Source organism: Dromiciops gliroides, chromosome 2, assembly GCF_019393635.1.
Source record: "Dromiciops gliroides isolate mDroGli1 chromosome 2, mDroGli1.pri, whole genome shotgun sequence".
Lineage (NCBI taxonomy): Eukaryota > Metazoa > Chordata > Mammalia > Microbiotheria > Microbiotheriidae > Dromiciops > Dromiciops gliroides.
Window position 1 is genome coordinate 550,543,835 of NC_057862.1, and position 18,896 is coordinate 550,562,730.

General features: G+C 38.1%; 1 protein-coding gene across 1 annotated transcript in view; it reads left to right on the forward strand.

Annotated features, from left to right (window-relative positions):
• Positions 1-27: 27 nt before the first annotated feature.
• TMEM87B (transmembrane protein 87B) overlaps positions 28-18,896 on the forward strand; it is a 45,098-nt gene continuing 26,229 nt past the window's right edge. The window contains exons 1-10 of the mRNA XM_043981093.1: positions 28-228; positions 5,393-5,453; positions 6,068-6,159; positions 8,833-8,967; positions 9,971-10,027; positions 11,122-11,215; positions 11,628-11,689; positions 11,966-12,149; positions 12,828-12,927; positions 14,191-14,284. Of these exons, the coding sequence (XP_043837028.1) occupies positions 28-228; positions 5,393-5,453; positions 6,068-6,159; positions 8,833-8,967; positions 9,971-10,027; positions 11,122-11,215; positions 11,628-11,689; positions 11,966-12,149; positions 12,828-12,927; positions 14,191-14,284 (1,080 nt within the window). The remainder of the gene's footprint in view (positions 229-5,392; positions 5,454-6,067; positions 6,160-8,832; positions 8,968-9,970; positions 10,028-11,121; positions 11,216-11,627; positions 11,690-11,965; positions 12,150-12,827; positions 12,928-14,190; positions 14,285-18,896) is intronic.

Here is an 18,896-nt window from a genome sequence, read left to right on the forward strand (position 1 = left end):
GTCAGCAGGTGAAGCTTCTGCGTCAACATGGCCGCCGCCTGCCGACACGGGGGGCAGCGGCTCGCTGAGCCCGACCGGGTCTTTCCCCGTCTCCCCAGCCGCTCTCCTCACCGGCCCCCGCCCGGCCGCCGCGGCGCGGCTCCGCTGCTGCCCTTGGTCCTCTGCTGGCTGTGCGGGAGCGCTGGGGCCGCCCCGGAGCCGGGGCGCTGGGCAGGGACCGTCAACAACGTAAGTGGTGTCTCCGGGAGGCGAGGCCCCGGGCCGGACGCGGCGCCTTCCGGGCCTTCTCCGAGCCGCTCACCCCATTCCCTTCTTCCTCCCCTTCTAACCTCGGGGCCGAGGCTTCCCTGAGGGGGCTTGCCCTTGCCCCCCAGCGGACGGGGATAGACCGGAATCCCTCTCCTAGGACCCCGGCACGTGTATACGGGCGGGTGGGTGGGGTGCGAGAGAAGGGGCGACGTGCCCCGTGACTCCCCAACCTCCCTCTGGCAGCTTGGGCTCTAGGCAACGTCAGGAGGTGGGAGCTGCATCTCCGGCCACACTGGGCAAAGAGGACCGCAGCACCTCCGGCCAGGGCTTGCAGTGGCGTCACCGGGAGCAGGCAGGAGTTGGGGGTTTGTCCCTACTGGCTTGTTTGCTTTGGCCAGGATTCAGGAAGAGGGGCTCAGACCGAGCCTCTGGCGGCCGGCCAGCCAGCCTTGAGATATCTGTCCAAAGCTTACTTTGTCCAGTCACAGTGTGCTGAGTGCTGGGGGGGACACCGAGAAAGGCAAAAACACCAAACCACACCCCTAGCTCCTTTGCCAAGAAAACCCCCTGCCAGGGCCATGAAGACTCGAACAGACAGAACACCTATGTATTTTAAAGTGTAAGAACGCTGGAAGGGTAGGATGGATCCAGGTTATGAAGAGCTTTAAATGACAGGGTGTTTTGTTTTTTTATTTTATTTATTTTATTTTTAATTTTTTTTTGTAATTTGATTCTGGGAATAATAGGGAGCCAGCCACTGGAGTGGGGATGGGGTGGGGGGAGAATGGGTAGAGAGGCTGTGACCTGGGCAGACTTTAGGTAACATAGACTTTTAAAGTTGAAGATGGATTGTAATGATGAAAGACGTGAGGCAGGAATATATCCAGTTAGAAGGCTAGGCATGTTTGAAGATGCTGACTGTGACCCTAAACATGATGAGGTCATAGATTTAGAAGTTGAAGGGACCTTAAAGGCCATCTCGTTCAATTCCTTAAACTTACAGGTTAGGCACTGAGAGTAGTATTTTCTCCATGGGAGATGCATTAGTGTGATGTTTTGATTTGATCTCACCAAACTCTGAATTGCATTATCGCTTGACTGAATATAGTTGTAGAAGTTATGACTTTTTTTGCTGCATTAAAGCTAGCAGAGAAAAATATAGTTATCATTGCATTAAAGAGGAGGAAGGAAGGGGAATGGCTCATGAGTACTCTAGTTCTATTTTTCATCTGCCTCTGCAATGTTTAAGTACAGAGCACCACTTACTTCCTAGTTAATTACTTCCTATAAGCCTGAGTAACAAATTCTATTCTTAAAGTTAGAGGTATTAATTTGCCATTGAACTTTGGGGGCGGGGGAAGTAGGGTCAGAAGTAATTTAATACTCATTAAGTATACAGTCACAAAGAAAAGGAAGAAGGATCGATTAGATATGAGGTACCTCCTGAATAGGGAGGGGGAACTATGCTTTTTTAAAGATTAAAACAGCTATTTGGACTCCAAGGGATGATGCTGTGGGTCCGAAGGGTGAATTAGATGTGAGGGCAGTCAGTCTGGGAAGAAAACAATTAGTAGCAGTGGTTAATGAATGATTCCTTGATGAGAGGATACTGAGACAGCCATTACAGAGCAATAAAGAAATCCTTGGCCTTTAGTCCAGTTCTTTCTCCACTAGTTCCCCTAACTATCCAAAACAGCCGTATCACACATTAGCTACATTATAGGAAGAATAATAGCTGTGGAGATGCCCAGTTCACAAGAAGCAAAATCCATGAAATAAACAACAATAATACCCCTGCATAATATATATATTTTTTTGGTGAGGCAATTGGGGTTAAGTGACTTGCCCAGGGTCACACAGCTAGTAAGTGTTAAGTGTCTGAGGCTGGATTTGAACTCAGGTACTCCTGACTCCAGGGTGGGTGCTCTATCCACTGTGCCACCTAGCTGCCCCCATAATATGTTTTTTAAAAAAGAAAGCCCCAATAAAACCCATGGCCCTAGATGCACATATACATGCCCAAAGTATTGCTAAGTATTGATAACAAGTACAAATGAAAGATCCTAACATAAGGAGGAAAATTTGATATCAAAAGTATCACTGAGACATAGGATAGAACCTTTGACTAGACTATGGCTTTGAAAAGGTATTACTATATTTCCTATTCAACAGGAAGAGGATAGGCAGGAGTTTGGGTGGGCATTAGGTACAACACATGTATTAAGAGGACATACTTATGTAAGTGTACAGTCCTCACTGGTGTTAGAGAACCTGGTTCTGAAGCTTGCTACCTGTGTGGCCTTAGGAAGATAGGTCATTTAACTTTTTAAGCCTCAGTTTCCTCATATGTAACATGAAAGGATTGAACTAGATGGTCTCCAAGGCCCCCTTTTGCTCTCAGTTCTTTGGAACTCACCAGGGTAAATGAGAATGAATGAAAAGTGTTTCTATAAAAATATGGTTAGGAATGCTCAAGCTCAGAATTAGCTGTACCTATTTAGAGATGCTGAAGACAAGCAAGACTTTTTTAGTTATTTTTGATGAAGTGCTGTAGGAGAGAACAACATATCCCATATGTCAAAAGGGGATAGCAATTCAGGTCAGTAAGCTCGAATTCTATTCCTTGAAAAATGCTGGAGCTTATAATTAAAGGAAACAGTGATCACAAAGAGTGGGATTCCAGGGATAAGTTCATATGAAAAAGACAGAAGGCTATTAGTGGAGCTGTGATGTGGCAACTAAGAGGAAGGCCACTATGAGCAAGTGTGAGACTCACCATACCTTGCCCATGGCCAAACCACATCGGTCCTATTGTTTTCAGTACTGAGCACTACATCTCAGGAGTGTGACCAGTCATTCAGTCAGTAAACATTTATTTAGCACCTACTATGTGCCCACACTGCTAATTAAGCGTTGGTGAAGGGTGGTGAGGACATTGCTATCGGAGCATTTGTTGAAGGAATTGGGAATGTTTTGCCTAAAGAAGACAGAGAGGGACCAATAGCTCTCATTAAGAATTTTTTTGGGGGGGGGGAGGGCAGGGCAATGAGGCTTAAGTGACTTGCCCAGGGTCACACAGCTAGTAATTGTCAAGTGTCTGAGACTGGATTTGAACTCAGTTACTCCTGAATCCAGGGCTGGTGCTTTATTCACTGTGCCACCAAGCTGCCCCCCTCTCAATAAGAATTTGAAAGGCTTTTATGTGAAGGATTCCTTCTAACTCTTATGTTCTGTTTCTGTGTAGTTCAGTCAACTTTAGATATTCTCTTGTGCTTACTTATTACATATTTTCATGCTCTATAGAGTTCCTACCTCGTCTTTTCATAGCATGGGAGGTGACTTTGTGTTCCTGAAAGGTATTTCACTAGCTCTTCTGGGTCCTTTTGAGGTAAAAGGAAGGACTTTCGATGTCATTGATCTATCATGCACAAACCTGCCCAGTTAATTCGTTGTGGCTCATTACCAGAAAGTAGGCACGGTGGTGGGTGTCTGTGGTGTCTTTATTGCTGCAGCAGCAGCTTTTATATAACTATATTTAGAGGCTGAGGGGATGGTTCGAAGTGTGGAGAGAATACTCTGATAAAATGATGGATCTTTACTTGCGTTGAAGTGTGCCTGGATATAAGATAACAGATAAGTATCTGCTTTCAGTGTATATACAGATTATTTAATTACAGGTATTATAAGACACAGGACATTTGTCCAGATGTGAAGATATGCAGAAAGTAGGAAGCAAATGGAAAGTCACATACATTTTCATAGAACTAGTGAATGTCTGAAGGAAATTAGGTCAAGCTAAGTAGCAAGCAGTTAGCCCCTTGTAATATGGTAACTCCTTCTCGAAGAGGAATGAGATGGACAGCAGTAAAGGGTCACAATTTACAAAAAATGTTGAGTTCTGATTTTAATAGTGACTAGCTTCTTTAGATTCAGCCATGCTAACCTTTTACCCAATCATACTTGAAGCTTTTACAACTTTGCAGGACCTGGCACACACAGATCATTATTTATTGGCATAGACTTATAGACAACCTACATTCATGGGCTGGACTTTATAATGAAAAAAATAATCCATATCATTTATCTTGAGTTATATGCTAATGCTCAATAAGGCAAGCACATAAAATAATGGGCAGAAAACTTGCAAATTGTCAGGGTATTTATTAGGCAATGTACATATATTTCAGATGGCATAAAATTAAAGTGTACTTTGTATGATTTCTCTCAAATAAATACAGACAATGGAAAAAATAACATTTGGTGCTTTAAAATTTGCAAAAGCCTTTTACATGCAACGTCTTGTACAAGGATCCTTTGAAGGGGAACTGCAGGTGTTAGCCACGGGTCACAAATGATGAAACTGGGATTAACACATTAATCGATTTGCAGAGGTTCATGTGGCTAGGAAGCATGAGAAAAATGATTATACCTCATGTCTTACTCACTTCAGATCCATTACTGTGTCTACTGTGCTACCCTTGCCTATCAAAAAAGAAGGAAATTTCAGTTTGTCATTGAGCATTTAATAAGAATCAGATTAGTTAATTTATTTTGCTTTAGTTCAGTATCACTTAGCTTTTTAGTTATCTGAGGAAGATGGGCTTTTACTCCTGAAAGTTTTTAGAACATTCCCTGAGGGTTGGAGAATTAGATTGATAACCTGTGCTTTCTCACAAATGGGTGCCCCTCCTCATTTGTACTTGGGGCTATGACTTACTTTTTGCAGGTAAACAAATGAATTGACGTATCTTTGCACTGTCTTGAGTAGGCACTTAATGAATATTTTGAGTTTTATCTCTGAACTACCTAGGCAGTCATCTTTTCTGCATTTCCTGATCACTTATTTACTGATGAGGGGTTTTGTATGTATATTCTGTAGTAAAATAGAGATGCTTTAATTTTAAGCAGTAAAGGTAAAGTTTAAATAATAAACGCTTTTTTTTTTTGTGGGGCAGTGGGGGTTAAGTGACTTGCCCAGGGTCACACAGCTTGTAAGTGTCAAGTGTCTGACGCTGAATTTGAACTCAGGTCCTCCTGAATCTAGGGCCAGTGCTTTATCCACTATACCACCTAGCTGCCCCCAAATAATAAACTCTTTAACCGTCTTTAGGACTTAATATAACATTTTTGTTTTTCTTTGTAGGGATCAAGACTATTAATATTTAGGAAAACGATGTTTAATTCTACTGAGATCAAGCTTAAGGGTAAGTATAACATTAGTGAGGGGAATGACTTTTTTTCCTAAAGACATTTTTTTGGTAACCTTATATAGTTTTAATTTTGTTTGAAATCTTAATATTTGCAAGGCTGAATTTTTTCCCATAGTCACATAGTACCCATAGTCATAATCTCATCAGCTTGATGGAGGAGGCAAAAGACCTAGGTGATCTCTAGGGTTCCTTTCACACAAGGTTTCTTTATTGTAATCCTCTATTCTGTATTGATCTAACAAAGGACTTAGTGATTTTTTTTCCCTCATTGGAAAAGAAGTGATAAAACTGTGTTTTCTACTACACTGCCTGTGTCTGTATGGGTAAGAACATAGAAAATGACTGTAGGATCATATAAGACTTGGGATCAAATAGGTTATCCTTATAACAAGTTATATATACCTGGCTGTCACATTGGACTTAACAGTATGCATTAGTAACATTAAGTTTTTTGTACTGTTGTAATTAATCTATTTAGTTTTTTTGGATTGAATAAGTTCATTTTATTGAATTAAAACATTAAACATTTCAAAATGTATTACTTTAAAAATACTAATTTTGAGTTTTAAATTTATATTTTTGAAATGAAACTCTTTCTTTCTAAACAGTTAAGTCATTCAGCTGTCCTGATCCTGTGAATTTTACCATAGAGTGGCATTTGAAATATCATGCATGTCACAATGAATATACTAAATTGGAAGTAAGTAAAACACAAATGTCTTAAGGATTATATTGCTAATTAGGGTTGGTGGGGACCAGTAGTATAATGGATTATTAGATTGATGTAGGAGGCAAAGAAAAGGTTAACAGACAAACTTAAGATCTGAGCTCCAAGAGGGGCTATAACTTATAGACCCCAGCTCAGAAAGGGATTAATGGATAACTAAAAGACTTGGCCTTTCATAAGAAGTCAGAGCCTAGGCTCTTGTTACCCATATTAATCACCACCCATAACAAGAACATAAGATCATAGAGACCTTAACTGTAACAAAGACATAGAGACAGCTTATAGAAATTTTTTTTGAAGCAATTGGGGTTAAGTGACTTGCCCAGGGTCATATAGCTAGTAAGTGTTAAGTGTCTGAGGCTGGATTTGAACTCAGGTACTCCTGACTCCAGGGCCGGGGCTCTATCCACTGCGCCACCCAGCTGCCCCCTAGAAATCTTAATTGATAAATATGTTGATGCCCAGAGACTGGGCCTGGGAATGAAACATTCTGACCAGGGCACGTTGAGGTAACATGGGCAGAAAAGGCCAAATTTGTCCCTAAACCCTAAAAAAAAAAAGGTACCTGTCTCGGGGGTTGGTTTAAACCCCCAGGAACTCCAAATTAGGATTAGCCCTCCCCTGTACCTCCCTAAAGTGGAGATTATTATAATGAGACTGATAATCAATTTATCCATACTATAAATATAACTGTCTTTCCCTATTCGAGAGATACCTTTCCACTTTTCTGGTTCTCTCCCTTGTTCACTCATATTATTGCAATAAAACTTGGGAAACTGAGTCACTGAATCTTGTAATTCTTTTGGGATGACTCACAGTTAATCTGATCAATTAATTCCATCCTACATCAAGAGTATCAGATTAGGAGATAAGGCCTTTACATTTAATTTAATCAGGCAAACCTACATTCCTAAAATATTCCCTCTTCATCTCTGCCTTTCTGGATCCTTATTGTCCTTCAAGGCATAATTTACCTGTTATAATTGCCCCCCCCCCCCCTCCTAAGGCAGTGGGGGTTAAGTGACTTGCCCTGGGTCACACAGCTGGTAAGTGTCAAGTGTCTGAGGTCGAATTTGAACTCAGGTACTCCTGAATCCAGGGCCGGTGCTTTATCCACTGCGCCATCTAGCTGCCCTACCTGTTATAATTTCCTTGAAGTTTCCCTGACTTCTCTGGGGAACCACCTTCCTAGTTGTTGATGCTCTTTCCCCCCTCAAACTATTTTAGGTATACTTATCTGTGTATATTTTGAACCCTCCTTGAGGACAAAGGATAATTTTTGTCTTTGTTTCTCTGGCATCTAGCACAGTCTTCTGCAGAGTAGGTGCTTGATAGAGTTTAATTCATATTGTTTTCTTAATCATAAGACTTTAGTAAATGTTTCAGTTCCATAGCAGGACCCAGTTGAGAAGGAAAATATAGAGAAAAAAGAAGAGAGCAAACATTTAAGTTAAAGGAGGAAGAGAGAAAGCTAAAAGAATGAAAAAGGGATGGGAAAGAATAATGATTAGCATTTCCTAACCTGCCTCACCCTAGATAATCTCAAATTTTTATCAGATCTCAAATCCTACTCGAGGTGAAGAATGCTTTTACCTTTCCACCTTTGTATTCTTTGTATCATGTCCTCAGGTGCTTATATTGATTCTTTAGCTAGCTTCTATCTACTGATGTATTTTGGTAATTTCTTATGACTGACTTTGGAGGTCCTAGTAAGTTTCTCCCCTTCTTTCCTTTAAAAAAAATATTTTTATTGACATCTTTTGTTTTTAACATTACTCTCTTTTCCAAATTTCTATCTCCCTCCTTCCCCCCAGCTTCTTCTGTGGTATAGATATTTTAAAACTTGGTGTTTTTATTTTTTTCCCAAGTTATTCCTACATTTTGTTCGATTTTTCTAAAATTGAATATCTGCATGATGGAGTTACTTTTTTTGTTTTTTTGGTGGGGCAATGGGGGTTAAGTGACTTGCCCAAGGTCACATAGCTAGTAAGTGTCAAGTGTCTGAGGCTGGATTTGAACTCAGGTCCTCCTGACTCCAGGGTCGGTGCTCTATCCACTGCGCCACCTAGCTGCCTCATCATAGAGTTACTTTTAAAAATTTGCACAAGGATATTGAATTTAATTGTGTTGTGACCACTGTAGTATGGTGTCTCATAGAGAGAAAAAAATCCCTTTTCTATATTTTAGTGTTCTCTTATCTTGTGGCATTTGAAGATAGTATTACTAATAACATAAAACTATGTTGCATTTTCACAACTAAAATGATTTTTGAGGAGGGAAAAATGGTCCAGGAGACATGTAACTTTGGAAATTTTTTAAAGCTACATTCATTCATCCATTCAACAAAAATAAAACTGAATTAAAACTGTTAGGTTGGGAAGAGGAGGGGGAGGGAGACAATTTGGAGTTGAAAATAAAATAAAATTGAATAATTAAAAAAAAAGAAAGGTACTTGATCTGGTTTTTTTTTCTTTTTTTAAAAAAATGTGAACTTTTATAACTACTGCATTTCCAAATAAGTCAAAATTGTACTACTTTTTATTGTTAAACTTGGGTGGAGGATCATTTTAAACTATTTAAAAACTTGTTTCAATTTACCTATATCAATAGGCAAGTTTTGAAATAATCTTAAACTTTGTTTGGTAGGAACTATTAGACAAACACATACTTAGTGGCGATGAGGACTTCTGTGAAAATTATTTCCAAGGAAAACAATGTCGAAAGCAAAAAAGCGAACATTTAAATTGTGACAGTGATTTACAGATGTTTCCTATGTTGAGTGTGAGTATGTTATAACTTTCCTCAATATTATAATGTGAACAGTTTTTTTCTTTCCAGTTAATGCAAATGTCAACAAATTTGTATTAGTCATTTAATGAGAAATCACTTAATTTTCATCAGCTATTCAGTTGAGTGCTTTTGTATTACGACTTCTTTGCTTTACCACAACCTCCTTTACCCCCCCTACCTCTGGAATTTTCTACTTCAGCTAAGGTAGTTCTTGGAGAGAGTCTTAGGAGACCCATGTTGTTTTCTAATTCTAATGTCTAATATATAAATTAATGGTGATGGATGATGAATATTTACATATATTCATGCTACTCCGAACCAACTTTTGCTACAAAAATAAGTCATTTCTCCTTGTGTTCAGAGCTTTATTTCAATTTTCACACAAAATATGTGTATGTTATTAGCTTTTAAGCAACTGTAAGTCCATATTCTCAATCATTGTGTATTGTCTGTTCTAACTGGTCCAAAAACCATAAGAGTTGCAGAAGAACTTCAAGTGAATGTGTGATCCCTGCCATCTTATTCCAAAGTCTTATAAATGGAGATTGTTTTCCATTCTTTCTTTGAGTGAAAGGAGTCTGGTGGTCTATGGGCATACTAAACCTCTAGTCTTCTCTTAAATGTTAAATTCCTGTTCCTTTAAAATTTCATAAATTCCATCAATTCAAACTTCTTAATTATTTTAAGTGTCCTTTTATTCTTTTGCTCTATTAAAATATGAAGTCTGTATGAAGCAGTTAACTTGTGCTACCCATTATTAGGGAAAACACATTTCATTGTAGCCTTAAAAATAATAGCAGCACTTTATTTTGTCCTCTCTTATTCAAGTTATTCTTTGGGATTCTTAGATATTTTATACAGAATGAGATTCTGTATAATTTGGTCCATGTTATCTTTGGCAACTTTTTTTTTTTCGTTTCAGAAAGTACTGTAAAATATTTTTTCTTTCAGGTTGACCTTGTTGATCTCAATCATCTCTTCTCTTTTTTTTTAGAGTAAAGAACAAACATTAGTAAATATGAAAAACCTTCCAGACTTTCAAGGCTCAGTGGTAAATTTTAATTTTCATTTGTCCTTAAACCAAAGATACAGTACAGTAGGAATTTTAGAAAAATCTACTACTACTGGATAGTCAATTTCATTATGCTGAATTGCAATTGGCATGTGTTTGGGGGAAAAGTGGCAGTTAAGTAGTTTGCAAATAGTGTTACTAGAATTGGGATCATTTAAATGGAGACGTGTTGTATGTTATCTATATCAATCCCACATTCATTTGTATATTGTTTTAAAACTGTCTTTAAGGTTTCATTTAATGATCTCAGTATTAAACTTCTTTCTTTCTGTACTGTTATTCCTCTGCTGCTTACCTCTTGTCCATGAGGAATGGAGGAAAAGACAAAAATCAGATGATGGAGATTATTTAAACTCCTAGGAGTGGGTCAGGCAAAGGAAACAAGTGGAGAGTTCAGATAGAAGGGAGTAAAGAATGATAGTATTTGTGGAGAATTGCAGCAGATTGATATTTCAGAGAAGGGTAAATTTGGGAGAATCTTGCAGTCATAGAATTTAGAGCTAAAAATAGCACCTTAGAGATTAGCCCAAATCCTTCATTTTCTACCTGAGACTGAGACCCAGAGAAAAGAAGTCATTTTCTCAAACACATAAAGATGACAAGTGGTAGACCTGAAATCTGGACCCAGTTTGTCATGGTTCCAAATGTGAAATCTTTTTTAGCCCACTTCTCTTCTTAGAGTGAAATGTATTTTGTTCTTTGCCTTTAATCTACATAGGTTCTTCAGAAATTCTCTGAACTATTTTTTTAAAGGCATGTTTTAGAAAAAGATGTGGATAATAGCTACCAAGAAAAGGAGGGATGTATAGAAAGAAGGCATTTGGAGAGAAATTTGAGAGAGAACTGCTCCCTTTTTTGCTCAGTGTGGTTATAAAGAGTTGAAGCAAAGATTTATTTGAATAAAATAGATATTTGATATTTCATTATCAGTCTGGCTTCTATCCTTTATGTTTGCTACAAATTGAAAGCAAATCTGACAACTAATGCTTATTTTAAAAGGTAAGGAGCAAATAGTTGCTTTTTTAAAAGGTCATATCTGTTTGCCACAAAAGCATTTTTTTTCTGTTTTATAGGATGATGTTGTAGCCACAACATGGAGGGATGGACCACATCTCTTTATTGTTTCTTTTAAAACAGAAAAGGAAGACACAAACTGGAATTTGAATGGTGCAGTTATTTAACTAAAAGCATGTTTCTTTGTGTTCCTAGTACTCTGTTTCTTATTCTGAGTGTAACTATTCTATTAGTAACACCATTTAAAAATTAATTATTACTAATTATGCTTTAAAAAGTGATTATTGTTTCTGGAATAGGCTTAAATTTCTAAGATGAAAGTCTTATGTGCCAGATGATGTGCTTGGTTATAAAGTTAGAAAGGCAAGATCTTCCCTCCTCTCAAGGAGCTCATGTTTTCCTTGCTGGGGGTGGGGTGAGTTGGGGTGGGGGGGCTGTAAACATAGGAGGGTAGAGCTCCCGGGAGGAGGATATACCGGGATCTGTATCTTCTGGGAAATGGGTATGTCTTAGATAGCTCAACAAAAGAAATTGATAGAAAATCTATTTGTTTTTTCCCTACCAGTTTCTCTTTCAATGGAGAGCCTTCATGGATATATCTCTGCATCAGAATGGCCTTTAATGATTGTAAGTAGGAGAGTTAATAGAAATCAACAAATCCTAGAATGTTAATGTTAGAGCTAGAGAGGTAATCTCTACCCCTCTCATTTTACACATGAATTAGAGAGTTGAAATGACTTTGCTAGAATCTGTCATCCTGTCTTATTTTGTCAGTACTCATTGAATTTTGGTTCCAAAGTATCAAAAATGTAGTAAATAACTTAGAATGATATTTGGACAGAGGAAAGCCAGCCTTAAGAGAATTAAGGCTTACGTCACCTAAAACTCCTTTTCTTTCTACAGTTTTACATGGTGATGTGCATCATCTACATTTTATATGGTTTACTCTGGCTGTTGTGGTCTGCCTGTTATTGGAAGGATTTATTAAGGATTCAGTTCTGGATTGCTGCTGTTATTTTCCTGGGAATGTTGGAAAAAGCAGTATTTTATGCAGAATATCAAAATGTCAATGCCACAGGACTGTCTTGTAAGTTGCTGATCTGTTACACATATGCTATATGAGGCATTTGACTGGGTGGGTTCCAGAGACCTTCTGACTTCTTCTAGTCACCATAGTAAACATGGGAAAGGAAGGAGTTGAAGGAGAACCATGTGGTCCTCTGAGTAGGAGTTGTATCTATGTTGGCATACATTCCTTACTATTGTAGTTTTTCAGGCAAAGCTTGGACAACCACTTGGGTATGTTCTTTAGGTATAGGTTGGATTAGATGGCACTTAAGTTCTTTCTCATTCTAAAATTTTGGAATCCTGTGATTCCTTTCCTATTCCCATGCCTCAATTAAATAAATTCTAGTTCATTGTAGTGGGTCCCTGTTGACTTAATCTTCCATGTTTGTATTCCCAAAAAGTAGCTTCTTAATTTAACTAAAAGAATTTTTTATTGGTGAAAATTAGGGATTTTTTGAGTTGTGACATTCTACTTCTATTTGCTTACTTTTCCCTTTCCAATATAACAAGGAATCCACTTTATTTTAGTAGCATTGCAACTATAGTTTATAAGGATTTCTGTGTCTAAGAAGGCTCACAGATGACAGATCTGAGAAGGAGTCAGCCAAAATGTATTTGAAGAAACAGGAAATCTTGAACATGGAGAATTTCTTCTAGTTCACTGTTTTGTATCAGAAGTGATTTGTTTCCTTTTCAGCCCAAGGTTTATTAATGTTTGCTGAGGTGATTTCTGCAATTAAGAGGACACTAGCACGCCTTCTGGTTATTATTGTGAGCTTGGGCTATGGCATTGTCAAGTAAGTATTAGGTGTTATTATAACCAATCCTGCCTCTGACTTTTCCATGTAATACTGCCAGCACTTTCCCAATCAGGCTTAAATCCTTAGAAACACTTTTGACTCTCGGTCCCCCTCATCTTTTAATTCATTCCTAGTCTTATTGTATCTGCTGTTCTTTCATATCTGCCTTTCCTTTTCATTCTCATCACAGCTTGCCTTGTTTAGGATTTTTTTTTTTTTACCTCTGGCTTGGTCTATTGCAATAGTTTCTTTTTTTCTTTTTTTTTTTGTGGGACTATAGGGGTTAAGTGACTTGCCCAGGGTCACACAGCTAATGTCAAGTGTCTGAGGCCGGATTTGAACTCAGATCCTCCTGACTCCAGGTCCGGTGCTCTATCCACTGCACCACCTTGCTTCCCCTGCTAATGTAATTTTAATAGATAACCTGCCATTTATTTTAGTGATTTTATTTCATAAAACTTACACATTGATTTATTTTTATATAGTCAGGTGCATATTTTATCACATGTTAGTTCCCCTACTAGGGAAAGGATAGTTTTTTATTGTAAGGAATAAATATATGATGTAGGTGACAGAATTTTATAAACTTCTATGCAAACATGAAACACTCTTCTTTCTTTCTCCTCTTCCTCCCCTCTCCTCCCTCTTCTTCCTCTTCTCCTTCTTCTCCCTTCTTCCTCTTCTTCTTCCAGGGCAGTGAGGGTTAAGTGACTTACCCAGGGTCTCACAGCTAGTAAGTGTCAAGTGTCTGAGGCGGGATTTGAACTCAGGTCCTCCTGAATCCAGGGATGGTGCTTTATCCACTGTGCCACCTAGCTGTTTCCTTCTCTCCCCCCCCCCCCCCCGCTTCTTAACAGTAGAATTGTAGTCCCTCATACCCAGATAGCCATTGCTTTGCATTCTTTTAATTTGCATTTGATCTGCTCTGAATGTGCTTTTTAAAAAGCACAGGCATTGCACTGCCTCATTCTGTTCTTTGGTCACTTTTAGGGACTGCTTCCTCAGTCCCTAGACCTAATCGGCATAAACTACTAATCTATATAAACTTTTTCCTTTTGCTTCCTTAACTCACTGGTTTTCCATTTCAAAGACCTGATTGCCATCTATTGCTGAAAAAGGCAATTGCAGGAAGAAAAAAATTGGGAACTGCTTATGTATAATTAGGTGATGACCTGTTACTAAAAAATTGTACCCAATATGTTTTCTTCAGTTGTATTTTACCGTACTCATACTTTGTTTTTTATTGTTTCATTGTTTCAGACCCCGTTTAGGAACAGTTATGCATCGAGTGATCGGACTGGGTGCTCTTTACTTCATTTTTGCAGCTATTGAAGGCATTATGAGAATTATTGGGGTAAAAAGTGGCAACTTTTTAAAAAAATTGTTTTTAAGTTATGTTTTATTTTGTCATATCTTTTGGTGAGTTTCTCTAGAAATGAATTTGCATAGTTTAATATTCTTTTATGTGTTTTTAATTGCACAAATTTACAAAAGGTTTCATCTGGATTAACTTGAAATTTCTGTTTTGTGATATTTTCATTTTTAAAAACTGTTACTATTTTTCCTAAACATGAGAGAAATGATAACGTACCACTAATGTAGAATGTAGTCCAGTTTGAAAGTTTTTGTAGATAGAAATTGTACACATTTGATGTGTATCTGAAACAACCCATATTCTTTTGTTCCAATTTCCTTTTTTTTTAAAGGTTATCTCCTTGTTCTGAAACTTTTACAAATCTCGTTAAATTTCATCTTTTTAGATAGAAACCGCTATTCTAGTCTATCAAGATTTTTGTGTACTCTCCAAATTTGATAAGCATGCTATTCTTTTATTCAGATCATTGATAAGAGTGTTGAATAGTACAGGGACAATCACTCCATTGGCCATCTCCTTCCAGGTTGACATTGAACTGGAACCATTAATAACTACTTTGGAGTCTAGCTATTTAACTAGTTCTGTATCTACCCTTCTGTATTAGCACCTTGCCCACATTTATCCACAAGAATAACATGATAGATTTTGTCAGAGGCTTTCTAAAAATCAATGAATTATAATCTCTGGGATTTCCTGATATGCCAACGTAGTTATTACCCTTCTGAAAAAAGAATGGTATGGCATGTTCTTGGTGAAGTCTTCTTATCTTTTTGGGTTCGTCACTTTATTTTCTTTGTGTTTACTAGGCATGTCTTTCATGTATTCTAGAATTTGGCCAGGAATAGAAGTCATTTCAGGGGCTCAAGAGTTTCAAATGCTAGTCTCTTAAAAAAGAATCAGGACAGTATTTACACTTCATTAGTCCTGTAGTAATTCTGCTTTTCCTGCAAAGATCACTGACAAGCAGCCCTTCAGTTACTTCTACTACTTATTTAGTTCCTGGGGATGTAGCTCATCTGGACTCAGTGCACTGAATGTATCACGTGCAGGTAGGGGTCCTTTAACCTTTCAATACAACAAGTACAAAAGTGGTTCCTCTACAGGTGCCTGTCATATGTTACTTGTTTTATCAGCTCTTTATCTTTAATTCATTCATTCATCCATTCATTTGGAAGGCATAGTCTGTCCTCAAGAAATTTTCATTCTACTGAGAATACTACATGTAAACATGTAAGTACATGTGTGATCATTTCACAAGGAAACAGTGTCAGGAAATACTTCCTCTTCTTTTTCTGCATGTTATAGCACAAAGAACATTCTTCTTGGTAGAGAGAAGATAGGTGGGAGGACTGGACTTCCCTTGATTTTCTTGGCAAAGAAAACAAAGTGAGAGTTGAGTGGCAGTAGCAGAGAGAGCACTGGGCCTAGAACTAAGAACACCTGAGTGCACATGCAACCTCAGGCACTTACTAGCTGGCTGATAGCAGGCCAAGGCTTCACCTTTGTCTGCCTCAGTTTCTCAACCCCAAGATGGGGGTGATTAAAACAGCACCTATCTCCCAAAGTAGTTGTGCTGATCAAATGCGATGATGCTTGTAATGTGCTTGGCATAGTCCCTGGTGCATAGTAGGTACTAAATAAATGCTTTTCCCCTTCCCCCTCTCCCTTTTCTTTGGTCTTTCTCTTTCCTTAGTGGGGGAAAAACATCCATTGTAGTTATACTTGGTTTTTCCTCCCCCAATAGTCTCAGCTCATTCTTAGTTCTAATTTTCCTGACATTCTCACAAGATTGTGTCATCCTATTTGTGTTTATCCTCAATGACTTGCCCTGACTTCCATCATCTGTTAAGTTTTTTTTTAAAATGTATGTTAGTTGGTGGGTAGTTCCCTTGGCATCTGCATCAGACTCTATGTAATTTCCCCTCTTTCCTCCTGATCAGAATTGCTTTTTTAGAGTTTTATTCTTGAGTTTCCTTACCTCTGTAGAATATGAACCCCTTGAGTACAGGAATTGTTTTGCTTTTGTATTTGTTTCTATAGTACCTATGATTAATAAATGATTAATGATTGGTCCGTCTTAGAGAGACTCGTAACAGAGCCTCTCTGTCTTTTCTCTGTCACAAATTTTGAGATGAAGTAACTACATTTCCCCCGTAATTCCCAACCAGAAATTAGTTTCTCCTTGTTGGTGAGAATCAGGTGCAAGGTAGTTGTTTCCTTCATTGACTCTTTCTTTTTTTGAAGGATGAAATTATCACTAAGAAAGTTCATAGAACTTTGAGCTGTTCTGCTTCTGGCAGATATGGAGCTTTGTATGTCCAGATAATTTCAGTTTCCAGTTATTATTAAATCATACCCTTGGTTGTGGACTTTTTTGGTTTTTGGAATTCATCCATTTCCCCATTCTCTCTTGGTACTCGTTAATGTCTGTTGACAGCATTGTTTCTGTTTCTGCTTCTCTTCATCTTCATTGAGATACTCTCTGCCATATTTTCCTTTCTGCTTCCTCAGATTTTCTTAATTGAACCCATTTTTAAACAGATGAAAGTACTCTGTACCTCCTCTAACCTTTTTCCTTGACTATGATACATACTTCCAGAGCCATATTCCCATGTCTTTTCTTACCATGGCTCAGTGATGCCTATGGTGTCAAATTTTCTTCTTTGTGCTAAGATCTCTAGTTTACCTTGCTTGTTACCCATTCTTTGGACACAATATAATAATGGTAGCTAGCATTTATATAGCACTTTGAGGTTTGCAAAGTACTTTACAAATATTATCTCATTTGATCCTCACAACAACCCTGGAAGGTAGGTATTAATATTATCTCCATTTTACAGATGAGGAAACCAAAGTGGACAGAGAGTAAGTAATATGTCCAAGATCACACAGGTAGTAAGTATCTGAGGCTGGACTTGGGTCTTCCTGTCTCCAGGTTCAGTATGCTTGCCTACTGCTCCACCTACCTGCCTCATATACATAGGCATATGAAGTCCTTACTTTTATCGTGCGCTTTTGTCTTGGACTTTGTCTCCTGTGAACTTCTAGGTATCTTTATGCTTTTCCTATCTTGTACCTATTCTTTATGATATCTGTTTTGGTAGATATACATAAGCATTTTTTCTCATCCCTTCTTCCTTGTCTATTTAATTAGCTATGCAAGAGTCTAGGTGATTACCTTAGGTCTTGTTGGATAGACTCTCTGGCCAGGAGCCTGTCATTCCTGTCATCTAAGCCATTATCCAGAAATATAAAGCTTATATTCTTACATGGCTTCCTATTAAGTTGATATTTGCTTACCAAACTTCATCTTCTCTCATTTTTGCTCTATGGTCTCTGACCCAACAACATGTATGGATAGATAAAATTATTTCATGGAGGCCAAGTAGGTTCTTTCTTAGAGGGTTTAGTTCCTGCAGGCAGAACTTTATCTCAACTACTTAGGGAAGAAGGACCACTGAACATTTTTCAACTCGGTACCATATTATTCTGCCCTTGGACTTCCTACTATAGATTAGTATTACAGTTTGCTGCTTCATATCTTTTTTGCTTTCAAACCCTTTTTTCATTTAAAAAAAAAAAGAAATTCTTTAGGTCTCCTTTTGAAAACTAACTTGAACAGAGATGAATTATTAGGCTGTGGTGAAAAGATCACAGAATAGATCATACATTCAGTGTAGGTCACTGAAGAGTTTTCCCTGTCCTCTGTACTGTTTGGAAACAAGATCCTCAGTTCTTTTTCATTATTTGTGACTCTTTGGGGATTGGAATTGTGTTCTAAGATTCTAATAACATTGATTATCTTCATATTAGTCTTGTTATAAGTAGCATTTTGAATTAAATCCAACTGGTGTTTTCCCTTTTCACTATAGTGACAAAAAGTTTTCTCTAGTTGGAGGGCAGCTAGGTGGCAGGTTAGATAGAGGGCCTGGAGTGAGGAAGACTCATCTTAAATTCAAATCTGGCCTCAGATACTTACTAGCTGTGTGATCCTGGGAAAGTCACTTAATCCTCTTTGCCTTAGTTTCCTCTTCTGTAAAATGAGCTAGAGAAGGAAATGGCAGACCATTCAAGTATCTTTGCCAAGAAAATCCCAAATGGGGTCATGAAGAATTGGACACAACTGAAACTACAGAACAAATCATATGTGTTTTAAGATTTGCAGACATCTTTTGTGTTTTCTTTGATCCTCACAGCAGTGCTATAAGGTTGGCATTAGTATATAGATGAGGAAACTAAAGCCTGGAGAAGTTAAGATTAGTTGATAGTCACATAGTAGTAAATTTTGGGGGCAGGGTTTGAATTTAGGTCCTTTATGGTGGGAATATCAAGCTGTCTTAGGTGGGGCCACAGAACTCCCAAGTCCCCATTTAAATGTAATTGGAAATATTTAACAAAATAAATAAAAATATGATACAACATAGGTAATGTTAATTTGTGGTTTTCTGAGTCAGTATACCTAGCAAGGATTTGTTTCTACTTGAATTTGGCAATCACTGCTTTGCAGTAATGACTTGCAAGGAAGAAGTGGCATGAAAGATATCATTCATGAAGCACACCATTGTAAAAGGATGTAGCCCTGTCATGAGGT